Source organism: Bombyx mori, chromosome 11, assembly GCF_030269925.1.
Source record: "Bombyx mori chromosome 11, ASM3026992v2".
In the NCBI taxonomy this organism is placed as follows: domain Eukaryota; kingdom Metazoa; phylum Arthropoda; class Insecta; order Lepidoptera; family Bombycidae; genus Bombyx; species Bombyx mori.
The window spans coordinates 6,281,937-6,307,400 of record NC_085117.1 but is presented as its reverse complement, the minus strand read 5'-3'; the positions used below and the strand labels follow the sequence as shown (position 1 = coordinate 6,307,400).

Here is a 25,464-nt window from a genome sequence, read left to right as displayed (position 1 = left end):
TTTTGACCCTTAATGATGTCACACGTAAAGTTACCTCTCTATTATTTATACTTACGAAATGTAATGTACTTTGTGAGGCGAAATGTGTTCCTTTCAAGGATTCTCTTTGAGAAGGTTATCAATTATTTAACTTTATCAGCGCCTTTCAAACAGATAAAGAGATGTAGCGGCGGACACATCTATTGTCGAACAAAATAAGTGTCCCGGACACGATATGCTACCAGTAAATTCACAAATTTTGTGAGTTTGATATTCTTAAACGATTTATTAATGTGGAAGAAGTTCGTTTGTCCACTAGATAGGTTATAACATAATTATTAATTTACCAACGAGAACTTACCTGTAAGGTCAGGGATGGCAGATAAACGATCTTACCTGATATTAAGCTCTTACCAGAAGTACATCTCGACAGCGCGTGCTACCTCTCGATTGAATATGAGAAACAATATCGGTACTACGGTAATACGGCGAACTAACGATTACCTGTTCGCCACAGAAATGTGTATGTAGGGCGCTGATATCACCGCGTACAGGCTTGACTCGGGTTACATTTTGTCACACGATGCTACTCCTTCATTGTGATAGTTGTACGAACACACGCCTATGTAAAATTACTCAGACTATTTAGAATTTGCCTCAGGATACATCTACATCATTAGGACACGAGTGATTCATTTTCGTTTGTAAGAAACTGTGTTGTTGGCCTTAAAGACACCTGTTGATTCCTCCCGATCCACTAACGGTGCTTTTAGGTACCTCAAGCACTGGTCATCGTTCTCGTCGAACCCGTCGCTTGCAACGAAGGGCTCGACGAGTAAATTAACCCACAGACACAGCCCACTGAGTTTCTCGCCGGATCTTCTCAGTGGGTCACGTTTCCGATCCGGTGGTAGATTCTGCGAAGCACGGCTCTCGCTAAGGTTCGTGTTAGCAACGTCGTCAGGTTTGAGCCCCGTGAGCTATACCTACCTACTAGTTAAGGTTACGCTAAAATAGCCTCTCAAGACTATCAGCTTACGCAGAAAAAAAAAAACCGGTTGATCTCCTCTCGTGCTGAATGGACAGCAGCGTTCTCTGAAAAGCGATCGCCAGTTGGCGTATAGTGGCTGTAAGGGCTCAGGGGTTGATCCCACAAGCATGCCTATTTCGGACAAAGAAGTCATGCGCTCCGGTTAAATTATACTTATAACAGTAGTACCAGTCGGGCTGCCTTTACACAAATGGGACTTCGACCTCATATGGCTAGCAGGGCGGCCGTATTTATATTGTGACCCATATTTACAAATATTTTACGTAACTATAAAACGGGCTACGCTACTACTTATACGGTTTTAAATTTTTCTTTTTTTCTACTCTATTCTATCAGCCCACAGACGTCCACTGTTGAACATAGGCCTCGCCCAAATTTCTTTAAATGTGTAAATTTCAAAATATACACTTTCGCCTTTTACGTTTGCATTTTTTTTACTGTAATTCACATACCACATATGGTACCAAAATGAACACGGTAGCTAACGCAGTGGTGTAGTTAAAATAGAAAACGCTGTACGCCCCTTTAGAGTATAAATTAATAATCTAAGAAACTTCTCTGAACCTTGCACTCTAATAATCAAATTCAATATGTTTTATATTATAAACAACGAAATAATCGTTATTGATATTGAGATTGGTAATTTTGGCGATGATTCTGTAAGTAAGCTACTAAATACTTATTTAGTTGAATTTAATAAAATGTGTTATAGTCATACCTTTTAAATAACAGAAGTTAAATAGCAGAAATGCATGCATGAAATAACAGAAGGTGGCGGTAGTAAATTCATAAGAGTCATGTTTTAGTTTGATACTTAAAGGCTAGATGGCGTTACTGTTATCTTAAAATTAGGTTGGGATTTAATTTATTACTAATTATTTTGATGTTGTTAAAAATATATTAGATAGTTTAACTTTCGTTGGATACATCATATTCGACCGATCATTTGTTTGACTTCTGAGACCCGGTTTTGCAACAGTTTATGTTTTGTCCAGTGCTGCAAGTGCAGTCAACAGAAGTATATTACACCAGACGTCCATGGTCTTCCACAGCATGTCATAGTTTATTTTCTACACATTACATATATTTAATTAAGGATTAAATGACAGAGACCTATTTACATTTAACCATAATAATATATTTAATTTTTAATATTACATAGAACATCTTTTTAATTACATAATCTAAACACCATTTACAGAGAACCATTTAATTCAGGTAGGTAGGGGAACTAATCGTAATCTCTGAATAAAATTTCAACAATAAAGCTTTTGAAAAACTTGAGCGAGTAGATTTAAACAGGCACCTAAATGCGAAAACTGTACCCTAATGTCACTAATGATTTAACTAGAAGCGTTTTATTTTTCCCACTAAACGTCTTTTGTCGTTTTATTGCACTACACTGCGTCCGGGGAGCAGGCCGCGGTCTTATTGTGGACGGGTGTCGGACCGTCGGGAGCATAAGACGGGTTGGAATCACCCCTCTCCGAATCAACATACCCAGCGTTTTCAATGATGCGGCATCTAGATGTATCTGAATCCTGTTCGACATACAACAGTCTTGCAGGACGACCACCCATGCTGGATAGAGCGGCCGGAGCGCTAGATCGAGTGATAGAGCCTTCACGTAAAGCCACGGATCCTCTCTTCCTTTCCGGTGCCGGTGATCCTCTGTATTCCGATGTGTCAGGTCGCTTGCAACGTAGCAGTTTAGCGAAAGCCGCACGGAATCCAGCATTTTTCCAAGCGTAAATAAGAGGATTGATTCCTGAATTGGACATGGCCAGTGAAGAGGTTAGTCTGTAAGCGATGTGATTGTGTAACGGCATAATTGGCAAGGTCTGTGCGCAAGCCACTACCACGAACGGCATCCAGCATATGGAAAACGATCCAAGAACCAGCAGTACGACCTGAAAATTTAAAGACAAGAGTTGTATTATGCTCAATGATATAATATGGTATAGGTTTGTATAATTCGAAGGTCAACATTGCAAATTTTCAGTTTTAACACCACATGTATTTATACATAAATAATATTTAAGGGAATGCTGAGGGTGATTTTACCAACCAACTTAATGTTTAAAGACAAGATATGACGTCCCAGCCTGACCCTCGCTTTTGCTCGGAAAAACCGTCTGAATTTTTTATTAACGAACCTAATATTTTTTAGCTCGATTTAGAAGTTTCTAGTCGTGACCAATAGATGTCGGTACACCGACTTAATTATTATTGTTCAATTAATTAGGAATTAGCAACATCAGTCTACCTGTATACTCTTCCAGTCATTGGCTCCAGTAGGGCAACAAGTGTTGGCTCGCATCCGTCTTGCGTGGCAAGTTGCCTCGCGCCATATCCGCCAGTAAAGGATGAACATGACCATCCATATCAAAGAGAACATTGGCGCTAAGATGCTCGTCGTGTATGACTTCGGTACTACCTAGAAATAAACAATATTTTGTCAAAATCGGTCAATAAATCATGGAAAATTTGAGGCAATCTTGACCTTTTTGCTGTCTCAGAAACATGAGCATACGATCCACCTACTAAGTAGCGTTTACTACTTCTTATCGATGTTGACAAAGCAGAACTTGCTTCTGCTTTACCGTTAACTGGTATAATTATCTTTTTTAAATTTGTAGATACTTCATAAAAAGTTCTTAGTAAAAAACTTAATAATATGGGTTCGCGCTCGGCATCAAACAGGCAATGTTTTATTCTAAAGAACAATGGTAATGCCGCTGTGTTGTAAGTTACACTCGTCTGTTTAGTATAGTAATCAATTGACTACAATTATTTTTAATTAGTTATTATCTTGAGATGAGTTTATCGTTTGACACTCGACTAGGTCAATTAATCTTGATAATCTTTAATATTACTACAGTAGTAGTAGGGTATTTGTTAAAAAATTAAAAGATTAAAAATTTATTCAAAGCATGGCTCATCGGAATTCGTGTCGAAAGAGCAATTCCTTGAGACGCTTTTGGAGATAATTCCCTATGCCAGTGTTATCAAGATTTTAAGGTATATTTGATGACGTATGGTTCTTCCGTTGTTGTATCATATGGGTGGCTTAAGAGCAGAATGGCCGTGAGCTTGTCCGCCCATCTACGCCAACAAAAAGCGAACCTTTACAACGATCAAAGGTTATAAAAACAACTAAGTAGAAGTGCAAATAAAGACGAGTTTAGAGCAACTGTTTACTTTATGATGTAATAAAACGAGTGATTAACGTTTTATTGAATCGTTACGTAGAACGCTTAGGTTCATTCCATAATTAAACGTGGATCGGTAAACCGTTCTAAAGACGTAATATTGAAAACATAGCAATCCAGCTTGATAGATATCTTGTAATAAAGTGGAAGGTACAGATACAGATAGACTTGTCTAGTTGATGTAGGTACATATAGGGGATTTTCCTACTACGTCATTAGCGTTATCAACGATGTGCCAATCACGAGAATTTGTGATACTGCTTGAACTTCGGTAGATGTGATTCAGGCGCATTCTCGTCCCAATGGACATATAGTTCAGTTGTAAAAAACATATTGTACAACATGTTAAGGACCTTGATCTTGCACAAATAAATGAACCGTTGTGTTTTCAAATCACACTCACCATGTTCATTTCGCATGCAATTCCGTCATGCCACTCGTTCCAGAATATCGGTATGCAGCTGATGCACACGGCCACTGACCACGTGGCGCTCATCAGCACTCGAGTCACCAGCTTTGTCATGTACCGGCTGTAATGGAGCGGGTGCACTATCGCTATGTACCTGTAACACACGAACAACGAATTTAAATTTGTAATTCGTGATCGGATAGCGTGACAGTACGGCAGAAGGTAAAATTCTATTTTTATCAGACAATTCTCTGAATTACGACTGTCGAAGGGCAAAGAAATTCGTATGCTGACGTGAGCGTTTTACTCACGGCACGCCACTCACCTGTCTACGGCTATAGCTATGATGTTGTAAATGGACGCCAAACATGCTAATATTATGAGAATGAATCTCATTAAGCACGTCCATTTGACCGTTCCGAATTCATCGTCCAGGTAGAAAACGAGGTGGTACGGCAGGGTGAGGCCGACCATTAGATCTGATATCGCCAGGTTTAGTACGAACTGGTTGGATACTAAACATGATAATTTTCTGCTTAGCGTGACGGCGAGGATGGTGAGAGTGTTCCCGCTCACGATCAACACCATGAGGGAACCGTCGACGATGCTCCAAGCCCAGTAATTGTACAAGTTCGCATCCGTCCCCTCTTCGGTCGAATTCCATCCCCGGTCGCTTTCGTTCTCGAATGCACCGTCCATACCATCGCTGGGCGCGGTCGCCAGCGTCCCCCACTCGGAACCGTTCGACGTCGTGGTCGAACTTCACGCGGTCATCGCCTCAACAGTCCTCACGACGTATCACTCATGTGTCACTCGCACTCTTATGGCGCACGAACTTGTCTTTGCACTATGGCACTGTTCGCACATTTTTCACAACTCGGGAATGTCGCGTTTTGTTTCGTAACCTGAAACAGAATGTTCGGATTAGTCGTCGCTAATGATAGATCGAGTGCTTTAGTTTAGTATTGGTAAATACGCCATAGAGCGTTTGGTACGGAGTGTTTTAGATTAATACTGATATAAGTCAGTTTTGTATATACCTAAATAAAAAGTTTCGTGAATTCGAAAGAAATAGAATATTGACGAAAAGTTGTCGTATCAACACTAATAAATTGTGTGTATGACAACGCTTGCAGCTGAAAGTAAGTATTGTACTTTTTGACGAAGCATGTTGCTGATAACTTTATTTCTGTAATCTGACGAAGCATGTTGCGGATAATAACATGTACTTTTAGGTTAGGAATATTGTGTTCTTTTTTTATAATAAATTATAAATTGTGTGCGTGTTCACTCTTCTCGATTACCGTGTGTATGTGGCGGACATTGATGCGAAGGTTTTCATTATGTGAAAGTTGTCGTATATATTGCTTTTGCAGAGCACCTTATGTTGCTGACAGTGAGATCATGAAATCGCCCTTATCAGTTGAGATGATCTCCCAATGTAAATCACTCCTCATTATCTCACACGACCTCGCTTGCTAAATCATAACTTTTTGAAGGAATAGGAACAGGCTTTCGGTTCAATATTACTTACATTTACACATTACGCACGAAACATAAATAATTGATTTATGCTTCGAGATATAAGACGAACTGTCTCGTCTAAGTAATCGATTGCTTTACCGCTATAAATGAATTAAGTATTTCAGACGTCGAAGGTCACGGGTAGTTCATAAAAGTAGAAACGGCTGTGTTGTGTGAGGAATCGTGAACAACTCAAGGCGATGCCCTTGTCGGGTTTGCTTTTATTCCATTGCCTAACATTGAAACTAATGTTGTGTAAATTGAAAAAAAAAAGCACAAAAATCAATACAAAAGCCTACTAACTAACAAATAGAAGCAATTTCTGTTAGAAAAAGCTTAGAAGACCATGAAAGAAAAACGTTGGACTGCAGTGTGTTCATTAAAAATATCAAACTATATTTATAAATATATAATTAACATAATTGAATTGTAAATCGACTATCATTCTGAAAGCGTTGTTTAAAATGCACTTTACTAAAATGATATTCGCAGAAATATGACTATTACCTTTTTATGTTAAATAAACATCATAACTATTGGTCACATTACTGAATCTGGGTTAATTCCCGCTACATTTTGAAACGTTTTGAATGTTGATAAGTTATGTTATGTTCATCAAGTCGAATGCACTATTTCTTTGCAGCAGAACTGAGCAACAAAGGTAGCAATAGAACTTACATACGATTATTCACATAATATAATTCATTCTATGTAGATTCGTCATTCGTAAACGCGTTCTGATCTCTATCTATTTTCGGTGCTTTTGGACGCTATTGTTTCTTACGCTAGGAGCAGCCCAAGTACATGTCACCGTACTCGTCGAAGAGTTCAACGTTCAACAGCCCTATAGCACCAATCCGCCAAGTTCCGCGACGTGTTTTCTTAGCGGGTCGCGATTCCTATCTTGTGGTAGATGCGTTTTGGAAGCAGCCTTCGGAGGCCGGGCGGTTGTTAGAAACCTTCTCCTCTTTCTTTTTGCTGAACCCTCGAGCTCTCCCACTCCTTGTTGGGAATGAAAAAACATTCCGAGCTCCCGTAACTTATCCACAATGCCTACGTGTCATAATAGAATCGCGAACGCATTGTAGAAAGCGATTATAATCAGGACAACGACCCGGCGAATTCAAATACACAATCTAAAATCGATTGTTTGCAAATAAAACGTCAGTAATCAATAGATGTAACGTTTCCTCGTACGATAACATTTACAATTTATCGTTTTCCAACTTTAATATTGTCTAAGCAAGCAGTTATATGTGTCAAAACTGTCATCGCCAATAGACTGCCGGCTTGAGTACGTACTCGTGATCATTTTTTACATTGCCTATACTTTCAGAAAAAATATGCGTACGTATTACATGTAACCTCTGCAGAATAGTAATAATACAGAATAATCTAAATGAGTATGTTCGATCTTCATAACGATATTAACTTCTTGGGTATAGGCCCACGACCTACTACTCTGATACGGAATTTTGGAAGTACATAATTATGTAAACGAAACCTGAATGAGACGGGAATGAGGCATGAATATGAAGTCTCAATCAACCACAATTATGGTGCACCATAAGCTAGTATGCGTAATTCCTTTGAAGGACTGAAGGACTGACGAATGTTCAATTATAAACGAAATGTGAACACAGCTTACGTACATATAACTCAGAAAAAAAGGCCAACGCTCTCATACCTACTCGTTATGTACATAGTCTCGAGAAACAAAAACATAGAACGTGTCTTGTTACTGTTGACCGTTACATTAATAATGTCAACAAATTGCCAAAGTTCCCGGTTGGTATATTATATGCAGAAAATAATCTGTCATGCATTAATGGACTATCCGGTGCTTTGCAGCCATCGTAGCTCATAGATATCATAAAATGAAAATGGTGTAGTATTTGTTGGAATAAAATTATTTGCTTGTCGTTGCGAGTCGTAGAACAAAATCACCGACAGCTGAATGTTGTAATTTTACAAACATTAAGAATACACTGTATTAAATTTACTAAACGAATGATACGTCCTGTTTTATTAAAAATCAACCCAAACAACCAGTACTGATGTTTGGACCACTATTCGATTCCACAATTATAGTTGTTATTCCTTTGTGTGTTAACCGATGACGTTCGAAAATTATGTACATATGTACCTATAACGCTATGATGTTGAAGCTGGATTATTGGATACGGTCATTCATTTTTGGGTACGTGCCATGATGATCTTCGTGTTCGGATTTTAGTATTCCGTATTAATATTGATATTGATATATCAGGTATTTTCTTCTGTGCATTGTGATTTGAATTCTATTCGACGTGATTTGATGTCCCGTGCTCTGAGGGATTGTTTGAGATGATACCTTTATCTCGTTTTTACCATCGCACCGCCCGCCACCGGAGTAGAGTTCATCCATACTACCTGGAGCCACTGCGTGTTCATCCAGAGTGCGTTTCCAGATACCTTTTTTTGCCACATACCATCCGGCTATGGAATGAGCTCCCCTCCACGGTGTTTCCCGAGCGCTATGACATATCCTTCTTCCAACGAGGCTTGTGAAGAGTACTTAACGGTAGGCAGCGGCTTGGCTCTGCCCCTGGCATTGCTAAAGTCCATGGGCGACGGTAACCACTCACCATCAGGTGGGCCGTATGCTCGTCTGCCTACAAGGGCAATAAAAAAATAATTAAATGAAGCTTATATGACAGTGCGTTGGTTAAATGATGACCAGTTCAGTCATTTAACTTTAAAATGACTTCGGCATGACTAAATGTGTGTTATAAGTAGTTTTTATAGTCCCACTACGAAGTCACTAGAAATTCTGATTAGGAGGGTAGCGTCATACGTTTAAATGTTCCTGAAAATCCATTTCCGACAGTGTGCGGGCCAGGTATGAATGTTTTGGTATCTTTACCATTAGTAAATATTTATACAACTTAACTGAAGTAAAAACGGCGCATCTGTTCACATTCGTGAAAATGAAATTGATTCAGAATTCAAATATAACACATTATCAACGAAATGCTATTTAAATGAATTGAATTAAATCGGACTGTTATAAATGCGGAGCTGCAATCTGCAACCACAATGTTAACCTATTATTCAGATCACGATTTTGTCTGTTGAACGAGTATAAACACTAAATGCCCTTTAGCGTCCAATGACAGGGGCATTAGCATGCAGCCCGGTGGCCGATGTCAATACTGTTTGACATCTGATATGAGCCCACGCAAATAATGATTTGTGTAAACTTCATTATAATTATCATTTAAGCATCGGAGTCTAATTGAACACTTCAGTTGCACTTGTACTAGTAAGTGGCTAATTAAAGCAGGCAAGCCTTTAACAAAGTCAACAATTTGACTCTATAGACGCATGTCCTATTATATACAAATGAAAACCGTATTAAATCGTTGCCATATTAAAAAATAATGGTTTAAAACTCAGTTTTGAAACTCAACTCAAAACTCAGTTGTTTTCAGGACTATTCACGATGAGCAACTATTTATTTATGTTTTTAACTCCATGGGTGGTCGGGTCTAGACCGCTTGTCATCTATTTGCCACCATTAAATGAACTGATTCAAAGTTTGGCTTTCTCTCACCAACGTAACATTCAGTAAAATTTCCAAACAGGATTTATAGTCGCAATATCCTTAACGTCTCGTTTGATACAAAGTAGAGATAAATATAAATCTTCTAACAAAGCTCTATTGCCAGCATTGACATATTACTAAGGTCTTTCACTGAACTTAGCGATTCGCGTCGAACCTAGTTTATTGTTAATGCTAAATGCTTCTCAAAGTAGTCTTCAGTTCTAACAAGACCTATGTCTTATTTTATTGGAAACTAACTGCAATTAAAATTTGTATAACAATTTTTTACTAGTCTACGGAAACACTAAGCAAATTTTCAACTGCTTACGAACCATTAGGCAACAGATATAGATGCAATATACCACAATATCAATATTGATTTGATTGATGTGGTAATCTTTCTGAATTAAGATTCTCTTCGTATTCTTGTAAATAAAGTGTCATTTATTGCATCATAGCTGCGTATTGATACTGCTGCGTATATAGGGTAGTAAATCTACTTAGCAGTTAATAGTTGCGGATCATAAGAAATTATCGAAAACATCAACATGTTTTTAGTACATTCTTGAACTTCGGCCGTTTTAAGGATGTTTTTGTATTGCCAAACATTAAGTTTTGATTTATACGTATCTTGTATTCGATGATGTCATACGGAAGTTTATTTGGGAAATTCGTTCAAGCTCGTGGCTTAGCAGTAATTAATTGGAACTTGTGTCACTGGTTCGATTGTGAATGCCGCCATCCACTTCGAGCCAAGTTTGAGGCCTAGGAGTATAATAATTATACAAATTACAATTATCGAGAGTTTAATGCTTGTCACACGCTGTTATTCGATCATTGTGTGTGTAAGCACGTTCTATTTATTAATTCTTGTAAATAATTTCTCAAAGTGCTAATAAAATTTGTCTCGCAAGAACTCTCAGCTGGAGTAGCATTGAACCTTAGGTATTTAACCCTGTTATTTGCTGTAGACCTTGCAAACGGTAATCGCTTTAGGGGGTGGAACACTGAAGAGGGTGGCTGCCGAAGGTCAACGTCCATGAAAACGTAACTTTCTATTTTTATCCTATTTTTTTCTCATCGTGTAACATCGATATACATCTGTCGTACATAATATGCCGCTGGTATTGAATTAACAATATTTAAAACGATTCTCTAAATGAGTATACATGAAGGAAATTTATTTATTGCTAAGTTATAAAAACGGCTGTATTAATTTGTAGAGCTGATTTTGTAATTTTTTTTTTTATTTTTTTATTTCATTTATGGTTGGACTAGCACACAGCCCACCTGGTGTTAAGTGATTACCGGAGCCCATAAACATCTACAACGCAAATGCTACCTACCAACCACCAAAGTGGGAGTTTGGAGATTTAAATTGTTACATAATTCCAAGTTGAATTTTGATTATATTAATTCACAGTTCAAAAATCCCCCAGTTCCGGATAGATCGTGAACAATAGAGGAATTTTCATTTCAAGAGTTAGAGGAGAGAATGCTTTTGTTTCATTCCATTTTATAAAAGTTTGACATTTGAATTGTGAAATTTCTACAGTAAGTAGCATGTGATCCATCATTCTTTGAATGAAACTTTCAGGGTAACGAAAGAATGAATTTTAAATTGGCTACTGGGTTAATTGTCTTTTGTCCTGTCAGTCTTCAGTTAAGATAGCAAATTTAGGCGTTCTTTTCAAACCAAACACTATAAAATAAACTGAGAATTATATAATATGCAATACTAGTATTCTTCTGAATTTCGTTAAGTCAAGTTACGAATCAAAAAAATCTACGGTTTCTCTTGTTTTTTTTCTTTTTGTTTTTCAATAATAGTCTGCGTTCCGAAAACTTCATAGCTATCAAGGGAACTCACCGAAAAGCGGCAAGTCCTAAAAAAATAACTTTTAAAAATTAATCGCACAATGTGACCGGTCTCGGAATTGTTATCGTTACGAAGAAGATCTTTGTTACCGGTTCGGCCACATGATATTTCGAAGAGCCCTCTAAAACTATTATTCCTATTCATTCCGGGGTCTACACATACGCTGTTTCTCATACACTGAGCGCGCACGGACAGTTACGCTAAAGCTCCAGGCTTTCGTCGGATTACTATGATCGCTTTGTGCTATATTCCAAAACGTTTGGACGGCAAATACCTACACAATACGAATTCCAAAAGTGGTTCGGCACGAGCAAAACACGTTAGGTTTAACTATTGTGTAAGATTGGAAGCCCATCCGAATAACCTTGCTAAACATTTAATGGACAACCGAATGACTACAAGAAGACTCAGAAGAAGAGTGCCTCAAGATCTATTGGATCTACTGTAGATTAATTGATATGGACATGTCAATGGACATTGTGCATGTACAGCCGAGCTTGTTTTTCTCAAAACTACGGTTGAATGTCTAACGACAGCTTACTGTATAGAAATATTTAAAAAAAAAAAAGTTTAACTCCCGCCACAGAAATATTGGTGCAATACGCTCGAAGCTCTTGTCTGTTTCTCGAGTTTTGCCTCGTAAATGAATTAGGTTATTATCTGATAGTTTATTTTTAATCGAAATGACAGATTAATAGCCGACAAAGTAATTATGTAATGTTTCTTTTAATATAATCTGTAACGTCCAAGCACAGTTCGTTTTTCAAATATTTGTCGTGAGTTTTTTTTATTCAAAATTGCAAAGGTTTACTTTTATTTGCCCATAATAATTTTCCGCGCTACGTCGCCCTAATACATACATCCGTAAAATGTTGTACGTGCGCCATTAACCTTCATAAGCTTGATGTAGATCTTACATATTTTTCTTCTGCGTTATTATTTACGAGCAACGTAACTCCACATCTACGCTTCATACTAATTAGAACTAAATTGTATTAATACACTTATCGGATATATCAAATAGAGCGATGAGCACTTTTGTTCTGGTTCGCGCGGACATTGCTTAGAGCGCTGACGAGACAAAATATATTTCAATGGAATAAACACTAAGCTGGGTCCTAGTAAACATGGTGTCACTTTTTTATTGGTGACTAGCTGACCCGGCAGACTTCGTAGTGCCTCAATCGATAAATAAAATACCTAAACTTTTGTATAAAATAAACTTAAAACAAACAAAAGGAATTCGTCCGACGGGGGACACATCAAAGGAAAAACCAAATTGTTATTTTTATTTAATTTCGAGGATTTTCATATTTATCTACCTTTTAAACCTTCTCTGGACTTTCACAAATAATTCAAGACCAAAATTAGCCAAATCGCAATCCAGCCGTTCTCGAGTTTTAGCGAGACTAACGAACAGAAATTTATTTTTAGAGATATAGTGTATATTGTGAGTCCGCAGCATACCATCTCGCTTCCATATAGATGGAACAATGGTATAGTGTTCAAGACGTGTGTTGGGTGATCCCAAACCCGCGAACCCACAACAAGCTGCGGTTATTTTACGAGTTACCGTCAATATCTGAGGGATGGATGTGTGAGAACCAATTTATTAACATTCAATCGTCGATCCGTGCGCTGAGCGCGGTGCGGTGTTTAATCTTAATTGCCTTCATTTGTTTCGGCGAAATTAAACTCGTCGTAATTGTGAATACTATTTTATTAGGTCAATACTTAAGGTACGTAGTCCATATGATCGATACGAAATTTAATTAAAGTGTTTACGCGCCGAGGAAACGAAATAGGAGTTTAATGTAACGTGAGATTTGTTTTCATTATTTACTTAAATAGAGGGAGAAAGTAATTTAGACGTAAGAGCTTTCTATAAAGTAAGCAATGCTTTTGTACAGACATTGCCTATTATGTAATATATACCTTTTATATTTTATTTATGTACATATATTATGTTATAATAATGATGTTAAATTTAATAGTTTAGGTAAATTGGTCTGAAAGGTTTCATTACAATTCACACACTTCATGGATACTTCGTTAAGTCCATAAAAGCTACATACAAACATTCAAAATGTTGCCACTAAAACAAACGTTGCAGTGTCTACAACGCTTGAAGCTCTCTGAAAATACTAAAACAACACTCTGTATGTTATAAAAGTGTTTTATTCTGTCTGAATGGAAAACTTGATTGCATTTCGACATACAGCTCGTCCGGGAGCGATTTATATCGATTCGATACGAAGTCGCGTTACAATTACGAAAATTGGAAATATATACAATACTAGCTGACCCGACAGACTTCGTAGTGCCTCAATCGATAATTAAAAGACTTAAACTTTTGTATAAAATAAACTTAAAACAAACAGAAGGAATCCTTCCGACGGGGGGACACATCAAAGGAGAAACAAAATTGTTATTTTTATTTAATTCCGAGCATTTTCATATTTATCTACCTTTTAAACCTTCTCTGGACTTCCACAAATCATTCAAGACCAAAACTAGCCAAATCGGTCCAGCCATTCTCGAGTTTTAGCGAGACTAACGAACAGCAATTCATTTTTATGTATATAGATTACTAGGTAGAGTATAGTATAGTATATAGTGTTAGTATATATATAAAGTCGTCTATATCTAACGAATTTTATTTTATAGCTAGTCGTAGCTATAAAATTATTTTTTAAATACTACTTGAAAATATGTACCATAAATTGAATTAGACCAGGCAAAAGGAGGCGCCCCGCCCCAGCTAACTGTCTGATTCGGCTAATATAATTCCTACTTAACTCATATTTCAACATTTCACTTAACTTAAAGTGGGCATTGCTGCTATTAACAAATAAGAAAAGCGCTCTAATTTATTTGTTGATAAAATTTATGTATTTCTTTAATGAAATATGTGGAATAAACTATTTTAGAACACCAATGGGTTTCTAGTAACGCAGAGTTAAGCCACTATCGCGCCATATTTTCTCAACTTCATAAATAGGATATTGTTAGCGAGAAAGAAAAAAAACTCGTAACTACATTACAGTCCCTTCATACAAGGGTTGTTTGTCGCGCGCGCACACATTCACATAATGAACCTTTTACAATAACATCAAACTATTTACTTTCATACCCATCGAAAAGGGCTTCGAACAGAGGTTTGTTCAGTCTTCCGAATTTTTTTTACTAGATTATTGTGAAGATCACATACTTCGTAACGACCACTTTTGTAGATAGATAATTCATTGTTCGTTTACTAGACAAGGAGTGGTAAAACCTTTTTTTCATCTTGGCAAATTGATTCCTAGATAACCTCAATATCTATGTGCGCGATGATTATTACGATAAATGTTTTTGATCGAATTTATTTAAATATTATCGATCACTAAACGATTTTTCAATACATATTTAATAGTCGTTAAAAGTAGATAAGCGTGTCGCTCTTTCTTGTGGTAAGTGGACACCGGCAATGCCAATAGCTTGGTTAATTTTAAAGACGTATTTCAGAATCTTAAAAATAAAAGCTTTTAATGTATATTTGTAAGTACTGCGCAAAACAATGGCACATTGCTTAACAGTTTTAAAACTTTTACATTAAGATAGCGAACCTAATCCATAACTGTGACCTCAATCGATCGAATGGTATTCTAGTTTAAAGGTGAAGCAGAGAATAGCTTTGATTTAACATTAAAGATTAGGTTTTTTTATTTGTGTACACCAGCTTTTAGGTAGTGGCTTGGCTCTGCCCCTGGCATTGCTGATTTCCATGGGCGTATTCTAGTCTGCCTCCAAGGGCAATAAATAAAAAAAAAGCTAACCAGAGCACGGTCTATTTGATTTTCACTGGCTCAGTACAACGGGCTCACTTTGAGATTAAAGCTCCAATTGCATCAGAGTGATCAAATAACCAGTACCTTGGTACCGTCCCGCGCGTATTCACAGACCACCAGTTAAGTTTGTTTAATCACATCGTTCTAAGGTTTTGTTTATTTATCTCAGTCGATGTTATTGTTATTCTGTTTTCGCCAATTCGTAAATAGGTCCTAGGTTGTTTACGTTTATATATGGTAATGAGTTGCTTAGAGCCGCTTCAGGCGCCGTTCGTTTCTTGTCTCGTGAACGACTCATTATCATAGAAAAAACAAATAGGTTTGCTATTCGCGTGAATGTTTTCGGCAAGTATTCTTTTGTTGTTTCGTTATAATTGCGAGTCCTCGTTGCGCGCAGATCAGTAATGTCTCACGTATTAAATAACAATTTCCCTACGATTCGACAGCTCTATATGTCTTCGGAGATACGAAAGGGCGGGGGATGGTTGGCAAGGGCGAAGTTGATATAGGATATCACGTCTAATGGAATCGATAATAATACGTTTTCTTATCGTGCCTAGACAAGTGACTGCTCAGAACCGAATTACTAGTTACTACAATATATAATAATTCCAAAATATTGCCGCAATGAAATCATGTGGTGACATATCGTCTTCTCGCATTAAAACTGTATAATCTCAAAACAAAACTAATTTTACAGAAGAGTTTATTTAAAGTTTAACATGTTATATTTTTAATATTAATCATATTTGCAACTTTTTTTTTTATCAGTTACAGTATCTGTCTTTTAAAGTAAGATAAAATTATTTATTAATTTTGTTAATAGTAGTCAAAACATAATTAAGCTAAAAAATACTAAAACTAAAACTAAACTACGCTCTTTTTTGGCAGTATTTATGAGAAAAATTCTGGTGATACCAAATGTTTACGCATATTAACTCAATTTTGAATATTTTTTGGAAATTGTACACTTTTAGTACGTAAAAGCGATATGGTGAAAAAAAGAAATACGTATATCTGATCACCATCCTTCATATTATTATAAACGTTTTGGTTTGTTCATTGTGCGTGTAAAGTTCGTTGATTGTAGCGCCCATTGTGCCACCGATCTGTTTACATCTGGCACGAAGCAATCGTCAATTCCGTTTTCAGGGTACGATAGTCTTTATTCCAGTGCACGTACGTGTTCTGACTACGTTCGGATTAGATCTCCTCAAGTTGTTCACATGAGTCCTTTTTCGCTTGGCACTAGGTGGGCTCTGACCTTCGCCTATCCATATTTTAGATTTAAAAAAAACCTTAACCAGATTTCAAAGTTAATTAACGTTTAACAACAGCATGGTGTGGACATAAAACCTTCGTTCCCATCATAAATCCCTTAGTCTTTATATAAAAAATAAAAAAAAACAACAGTGACGTACCGTGACAGTTTCAGTACCGAAATGTATCCAAATTAAATTCGTCTCACAGAAGTCATTCGCGGTGGGTGGGTGGTCGTAAAACTTGTAATGGTGACCAATGATAAGCGTGACCCATTTAAATTTACAGCTTCGGAGTCTATAAAATGTTTAGCAACGTAGCGCGTAGTGTACGATGTTCGAAATCGAGTATTGAATGTTAATTTCATAATGCCGTGTATCCATTAGGGGCTAATTCGAGCTTAGAGCGCCGGTATCTACATTGATAATTCTGTAGGAGTGCAATCAAGGGCACTGCATTAGGTTCCATTAGCTGATGTGCATAGACGCGCACTAATACATATCATTGATACTGAGTAATGCATCTACATTTTTAATGAAAAAATTCTAGAACCGTCTGTCTGTTTTCCAGAATCGAACTGATTCGCATGAAATTTTCAGAACCGTAATTGAATTTGAATTCAATAATTAATTCCGCGCTGTCTGACTGTGACAACATTTCATTATTGAATCAGATATAATTGCGGGCTGTATTCACGTAGAGAAAGCAATAGGCCGCCACACTGAAACAAATCACTTTGGGAAACAAAAAATATAGATTGCCGCCTTAAAAACTGATCGAGTCATTTGATAATAATTGAAACGATGTTATCAAATAACTTCACACTCAAGATAGAAAAGGAGGCAGAGAGAGTGAGATAGGTCTTCTGCGATAACAATATCAGTGATCCCTAAATATTCTATAGGAAAGATAAAATTCAGTCCAATTCAGCCAGTTACATAAGCGAGGTTGGGGGAGAGCTTACGTAAGTTGGTCTGGAGCTTTGGCGACTAAGTTAGAATGTATACTTTAATACGTGAGCAGCAAAAGCTCCGTAGTCTGAGACGAAACCCGAAAAGACTATTACAATATTTAAACGACCGCAAAACTTTTCATTCGTTGTTATTAGTCATTTTAACTTTTGCAATAATAATAATAAAGTATTTAAATTTTTAATGATGAGCAATGAATGAAGGAACTATATAAATGTGTTTACTATCTCGTTGCTCTTGTTGTGTAAATATGCAAATCGCAACGAACGGTCGCGTTTGTACGTTGGGCAAATAGCGAACCGGCGGACGAGCCAACAGCATCGCAACCCCGACACTAGTAAATATTTACCTCCAATCCAATGTTGTCAACTCCGAAACACTGTATTTTTCGTTTTATTTCACTACAATCAAACACAAATCCTGCATGGTACAACGACACTGCACATAAACTTTACGATATTATTTTTGTGGAACGTTTGAATCAGTGGGTAGGACACGTACGTACACGGCGGTGTTCGACACGTTACTGACGACCGGCAGCCGGCACCGACTCCCAAACTCCCGTATTCGAGGTCTTCACGAGCATTAGTGACTGAAAACCAGTGGCAAAGGTCATGGTTATGCGACAAATATTTCGATTTCAATTGGATTCATAATACAATAGGTTGCTCAGTTTTTTTTTAATTGACACTGAGGATTCGAGTTTTGACAGTCGAATTTTGTTTGTGGTAATCGCCCCCAGCTAGTACAGTTTAGGGAGAGTTTCACGATAAGTAGTTTCTATGCGGTATGCAAGGCTCGGATTATCATTGAATATTAATTAGGTTGGCCTTGTGCTCTTGAAGTAAAACACTGGCCGCAAAGTTTGGTTTCGCTACGCGTTGTTGAGGGCGTGTTACCGTTTTCACATAAATTCCGCATCCAGCATGTTTTTAGCCTAATGTAAGCTTTTAAAAGCCCTAATGTTATTTTGAGATCCGGATTTAAGGCAAGCCGGTTGCGGGCACGTTTAAGCTTTCGGGTAATAAGCTTTTATTGGCAATATCTGGATCGGTTTTGTGTGCTTTTATCTTAATAATGTATTACGGTTAATGGTTACTTTGGCATATCTTTAGATGGCTCTGCGCGATGTTATTCTTGAATTGACATTTTGGTTCACCTACTTACCATATTATATTGAACAGTTAAAATGTATCTTCCACTGGTAGAACATTCAACGCACACAATTCAATGCGTTCTCGATGTAGCGATGCAACCAGGTTTTAGGTTTTTTGAAGACTTTTGGTTAGGACAACGTCTACCTGACCCGCCGGGATACTATAGATAGTTCTGCGACAGCTTTTAAGTAATTTCTTACAATATTTTTTCTAAAATGAATATTAGTCGAAACGTCAAGAAACATAAGAAAGATACCGGCACGAATCTGGACAAATGCGATGCTTTTTCAAAAAGTACATTAGACCTTTTGCTTCTTGCGTTCGGTTATTTTGTCACTATCGCGCATCAATCGTCTATTATCTACATAGTTATCGGCTTCCGTGTCTGCAAACATCTGGTACGACAAAACATTGTTCATCAGAACTGCATGTACTAGCGTTAGGCTTAGTGTTGTCGCTTTTCTCGTGCGAAACGTCGCGGGCTTGAGACTGGGAACCTATTTTCAATCTTCACAGAAGCTAAAAGCACTTCGATAACATGAGATGTGCTTACAATGGACATCACATCATTAGACCTTAACAGGAAGAAGAAGAGGAAGAACTTAATCTGGCTTATGTAAATACTGGCTACTCATAAATTTTTGTAGTGCAATATAAATTATATTTTTCATACTCATTTAGAGAAAAATCCAGACCAGACATTTTCCCTTTTGCCTAAAATTCGACCTCGCATCTGCCTCGCTCTGTTATTTATTTAGGACCTGACAGTTGAATTCGTTTTTAGGATTCTCTAAACGAATGTTGAAAAAATCCAAAGCATTTTGTTTCGTCTAGTCGTAGAATCTATATGGTTACACCTGTTTCATCCACAGCAACTGTTAGCACTATAGTATAGACAAAATTTGGAAAGTTGCTGTATTCCATAAATCATTATAAAATGTTGTATCGAAAATCATGTGGAAAATCACGTATAAATATTACGGCCAACATTCTATGAAGTTGACCGGTAAAAAAAATCGTTTGCACACGGCATATCAGAAAAAATGATTTTTATTAATGTTAAATTTAATTATTAATTAAATTTAATTAATAATTTCATTTCAAGTTGATAGTTTAAGAAACCTTTCAAAACTGTTAATATTGTATTCCCCTACAAAACAAGACATGTGGTTTTGAGGAGAACCTTTCCGGTAACTCTAACGTATTGAATTAAACACCTATCTACTTGAATTTCAAACGTGAACGTGTTCACATGATCTGCGGAACCCTCGTTGTGCGCGACCAATGTCCATTCGTACGGATTTTGTTTTTGTTACACGTCCCAACTTCATATTTAGTCCTTCCTTTGTTTGAGTGATTTGTTGTTACGAAAGAAAAACTCATGGGCAGTATGGCGGTGGTATGTTGTCAGCCCGATCGGATCAGTATCTCTGTTCCGTGTGTGTAGTTCTACCGCGAATCTTTAGCCTGTTTTTATTGTTTTAAATGAGTTACGTCGTGTTAAGTGCTAACAAGACCGATTACTTCAACAACGATATCAATACCTCCCACTGCGTAAACGAATCGAACTTAATTAAATTACTAGCGGCATGGTGTGTGTGTGTGCGTGCGTGTAGTTAATCACACGTGCAAGAGCACATGTCAGATTTTTTTCATCCTGCCCACTTCTGCCGCGATAGTCATGCCTGGTACCCACCCGTGCGGACATCGAACGCTACTGGTGACATCGCAAGTTTTACAATTTTTAAGCTATTGCATAGGTTTTATCGCGGGCCTTGAGCGCGGCTTGAGAGCGGAATCATGAAATTCCGTAACGAAAAAAACCTTCCACCCCTCACTACGCCTACTATGTAGTTCGCGTTCAACACATTCACACGTTGCGCTTGTGTAGTGTTTAAAGTAAGAAATCTAAACACCGATTTATGTACTTTCAAAATATGTGATATAATTTCTTGGGTAACACAACGATAGCGCGATTCAGCTTTTGCGTCAAGCGCCATCTATAGCCGACAAACGGAATTGTAAAATAGAAAATTATATCACATTACAATGCGTTGGGCATGCCCAATTTCTATCGCTTAGTCGAAGAATTTTATCACTATTCCTACTACTCATTCAGTGATTGCTAAACCGTTGATTCTGGGCGAATGAGAGTTAGAACTAGCATCCAAAGGCGTGTCTCTATCCCATGTAGCGCCCTCTAGTGAGTGCGCGGTCAAAATGGGATACTCACAACGTAGCAGATTAATTGAAAGTTAGCCCACTGAGTTTCTCGCCGGATCTTATTTTATTGTTGTTTTAATATTAAATTATTATTGTCGATTTATAATTGCATAAGTTGATAAAAAATGCTATGCAATAGCTTTACCGCGACAGTCTCCGAGTGCCACACGTCTTTTTGAAGTGAAAACTTCTTTAGAATCGTTGTGATTTCAAACCGGATGCAACGGAAAAAACGACAAGTAAGAGACACAAATACAAAAATGTGTAGGATGAAGCCAGCAAAGAATGAGACAGAAATATACATACTATTTAATATATATATATATTTTTTATTGCCTTTGTAGGCAGACGGCCATACGGCCCACCTGATGGTGAGTGGTTACCGTCGCCCATGGACTTCAGCAATGCCAGGGGCAGATCCAAGCCGCTGCCTACCGCTTAATACTCTCCACAAGCCTCGTTTGAAGAAGGACATGTCATAGCGCTCGGGAAACACCGTGGAGGGGAGCTCATTCCATAGCCGGATGGTACGTGGTAAAAAAGATCTCTGGAAACGCACTGTGGATGATCGCAGTGGCTCCAGGTAGTATGGATGAACTCTACTCCGGTGGCGGGCGGTGCGATGGTAAAAACGAGATGCTGGTATCATCTCGAACAATTCCTCAGAGCACTCCCCATGGAACATACGGTACAAAATACAGAGGGAACCGAAGTCCCTCCGCAGACCCAGAGGCTCCAAATACAGCGCCATCTGTGAGATTTTTTAATACTAACGTGTGTATGAAAGCTCTTGTAGTGAATTTTAATTTAGGATTATACGTGAAATTAAAATATCAATTCACAGAGGGCGCTACCTTACAATTATTTACTAATGACAAAATTTTACATATACAAGACGTTTAGGATAATTGTATTTTAATTTTGGAAGGTTTCACTTCTACCACGTGTGAATTGCACACATGTATTTTTTTTTATTATTGACGTATTACGGGTGGCCCAGAGGCCTTTCCAGTTTCACCAGGACAGGCGGGCGAGCAAAGGCTTAGCCAGGAAGGGGCAAACAAATTTTACTGGTTTCTTTTTGTTACGTGTTGCTATTTCTTCATTGTGGAAGGTATTCTTGTACTCAAGTTAGGTACATACTTGAAGCATTTTCCTTGTGCCGTTATACGCGACAATCTAAAATTTGAATGTGGCTGCTTTTGATGTTACACAAAGTATTTAAATGTTAACATAAAAGGTTTATTTACGTAAGCACTTTAGGGATTTCGTCTCTTTTTCGTTATTATGAAAACATGACGTCATTTTTATTGTTCAACGCTGGCAGTGACTTGTATATCTTGATGTTAGAATGATAATAACACAATAAAAGTCAGTACAAAAGCTAATTACGCAAAACGTAGATCCGGTGTATATTTGAAGTTTAGGTTAGTGCCTGTGGTCTTTTAGTTTCGAACACGGTATTGGAACTATTCCTGGCTGAGTCCTTAAGCCCACCCACGCATTCTGGCAAAGTTAATCGCCTGAAGTCAGGGAAATGCTATTACTGAAAAAAAAAACATTCCGTATTTATAGTCATGCTAGGGTGTAAGTACCTTTCCATGTACTTTGTTTCGTAGGTGGGTAGTTCGATGATAGTTCCAAACAAATGACGGAACTTTTATTTTTTTTGATGCTTAGATGGGTGGACGAGCTCACAGCTCACCTGGCGTTAAGTGGTTACAGTAGCCCATAAACATTTACAACGTAAATGCGCCACTCACCTTGAGATATAATTTCTAAGGTCTCAAGTATAGTTCAAACCCACCCTTCAAACCGAAACGCATTACTGCTTCACGGCAGAAATGAGAAAAACACTCTAGCTTCATAGATACAAATCAAACTTCGACCTCATGTCTTGAGGCAGGTGATGAAGTTGATGTCGTGATATCTGGGTTCTGATTACTACTCAGGAGCGGGTAGGTCGAATAAAAAAGTAAATACGTTGGTTGAGTTTTCTCTGGACACTTTTAATCAGAACGTTGCGGTGACCGGTTTCGGCGAACTCCGGGTCCGGGACCATTAATCTCGTACATTCATTATTCAAGCTACTGTTTAGATTGGACGTACCGACCTCCCGTGAGACGGCATCCATCTTGAGGCGTTTGTTTCCGTCGCTACATAAATCGTTGTTCGTGAAAAAAACTTGTCTCGGAATTAAACCTGAATCCTCGGAACGAATCCTGTCACTAATCGTTGCTCGATTGTTTGGTTTTGTTTTTAGTATTCTTTTTGGTCTTGAAATCAAATAAGACTTGAATCGTATATCTTTTTTCACTTTGATTTATTCATTCGAGACAGGCCGTGTTATTTATTTTGGCATTGTCTACGTCTCAGCGATTTTCTGAATATCAAGAATATATGGCATTGCTGAAGTCCATTGGCGACGGTAACAACTCACTGCTCGTCTGCCTACTGCAATAAAAAAATGTGTAACATTTGCTAAAAGAGAAAAATGTATTATCTTCATATAAGCGGAAAATACCATTAATTTGTTAAAAGCCTTTTTTGACTTTGGCAAGTCCGAGACATAATTAGATGGAACTGGTTTTACAATATTTTATAAGTAGTTTTAATTATAAACACATATTTCTAATAAATTGATGTTTCGGGGAATACGCAATCGAAATCCAAGTTATTTTGTACTTGTACTTTCTGTTTCATTGCACGCGGGACAAAGCATATTTAACAATGTTTTCTCAAGGATCACCATTATGAACCACTTTTTTTGTTTTAGAGACTTCCCTTGCCCCGGTATCAATTTTTTTTAGAAGTGTAAATGAATGTGTATAAAAAACCACAATTAGTTTTCATAATTATTTGCAGTTTGTACATAGAGTATTCCCTGCATGGATGGCACTGAATGGCGTGAACTGCCGCCGTAAGCTAAAAATACTAGAAAAATTGTTGATAGAAATATCTGTACGTTTTGCTTTCCTTAAATATGTAAATGTAGTGTAATCACAAGACTATGACGTAAGGCAAGATTGGGAGCAGTTGCCATGTCATTTCTGGGCATCCTGCCAACAGGCTCCGGCAATGTCAAGAGCATGGCCTTTAGTCCTCGTATGATAAATACCCTACGGCTTTAACGAACCTGATAGTCTGAGTTTTAGTTATATATATTAAGTGACTAGTCAAGGAGAAGATAATCAAGGTTATGAATTTACTAGTAAAAAAACACTTCGATAAAATAACATTATCGTGCTTGAAAGGAGAGTTCTTTTTATATTGGAGGAACTCGGTTGTGGAAAAATAATTCGGCTCTCAAGATAAAATAAGCATCAATTTTAAGTCTATAAGCATAGAAATTGTTTCAGATAGTGTCAAAAACATTTTATGTGATTCTCTACTGAACAAATAGACGAACCCAACAGATGTAAAAACGGTAAATCAGGCAAATTTACGTTGGCATAATGTGACTGGTGACTGGTGAACACCAACTACTGGTGGTAGGACGTCTTGTGAATCCGCCCAGGTAGGTACCGTCATCCTGCCTATTTGTGCGTGAAGCAGTAATGCGTTTCAGCTTGAAGGGCGGAACAGCCGTTGTACTGTAAAATGAGATTTAGAACTCATGTCTTAAGGTAGAGGCGGCATTTACGTTCTAGATGTCTATGGGCTCCGTTAACCACTTATCACCAGGTGAGCCAGCTCGTCTAAAAATAAACTCCCATCACCGCTAGTAGTAATAATTATATATTTTACATTTTCGTCATGGACGTATTTCCTTAATTTATGTTATTTAACGAATCTTTTCTTTTACAGGTAATCTTAATTTTATTATTTACAGAAAACACTGCAACCGTGTGAGTATACTTTGACATGAAACTTTAATCTCAATTTATTCTTGTCTGATGCCATTACTTTAAAAATATTATTTCGCCACTTACGGGAGACATAATATTTCTTTCAACTTGGATACAACTAATCTTTAAAAAAAATAAAAGGTATCTATTTTTATAAAACACCAGCAAATTTCGTAGCTTGTATTTCAAAGTTAAGCCATTCCGAGTTAATGAAGAAAACAGTCGCCACACGAGTGGACTGCAACCGCTTTGTTTTCCTCACTCATTTTAGTAGTTTTTTTTTTAATAAGATAGGTGGACGACCTCACGGCCCACCTGGTGGTTCCAATGTCTCAGTTTTTACATTACAACAGCTTCCTCCATCCTACAAACCGAAATGCATTATTAGTACATACGCGTGCGGACTCGCAAAAGGTTTTACCACCAGTAAAGTGGTTTTCAGTTCAGGCACATCAGAATACGTTTTATAACGCTAAAACACAGCACTGGTCCACCATTTGATAAGCAAAGAGCATGTATGTTTATACTAGCACCA

The 25,464-nt window shown here is 37.5% G+C and overlaps 2 protein-coding genes across 4 annotated transcripts in view; one reads left to right on the top strand and one right to left on the bottom strand.

Moving 5' to 3' along the window:
• LOC101739213 (serine/threonine-protein kinase SMG1) overlaps positions 1-25,464 on the top strand; it is a 119,780-nt gene that overhangs the window by 8,581 nt on the left and 85,735 nt on the right. The gene's annotated exons all lie outside the window — the stretch shown is intronic.
• Positions 2,147-18,514, bottom strand: LOC101746094 (5-hydroxytryptamine receptor 1A). Of its 2 annotated transcripts, none has more exons than XM_004924122.4 (5): positions 18,051-18,514; positions 4,977-5,556; positions 4,646-4,805; positions 3,297-3,467; positions 2,147-2,940 (listed from the first exon to the last, which is right to left on the bottom strand). In XM_004924122.4, exons 2-5 carry the CDS (start codon positions 5,348-5,350, stop codon positions 2,428-2,430), a joined length of 1,218 nt encoding a protein of 405 aa, XP_004924179.1. In that variant the 5' UTR covers positions 5,351-5,556; positions 18,051-18,514; the 3' UTR covers positions 2,147-2,427. The 2 variants fall into 2 exon arrangements, with proteins under 2 accessions (XP_004924179.1, XP_021202354.1); XM_021346679.3 differs by having other exon boundaries at positions 5,173-5,556; positions 18,051-18,370.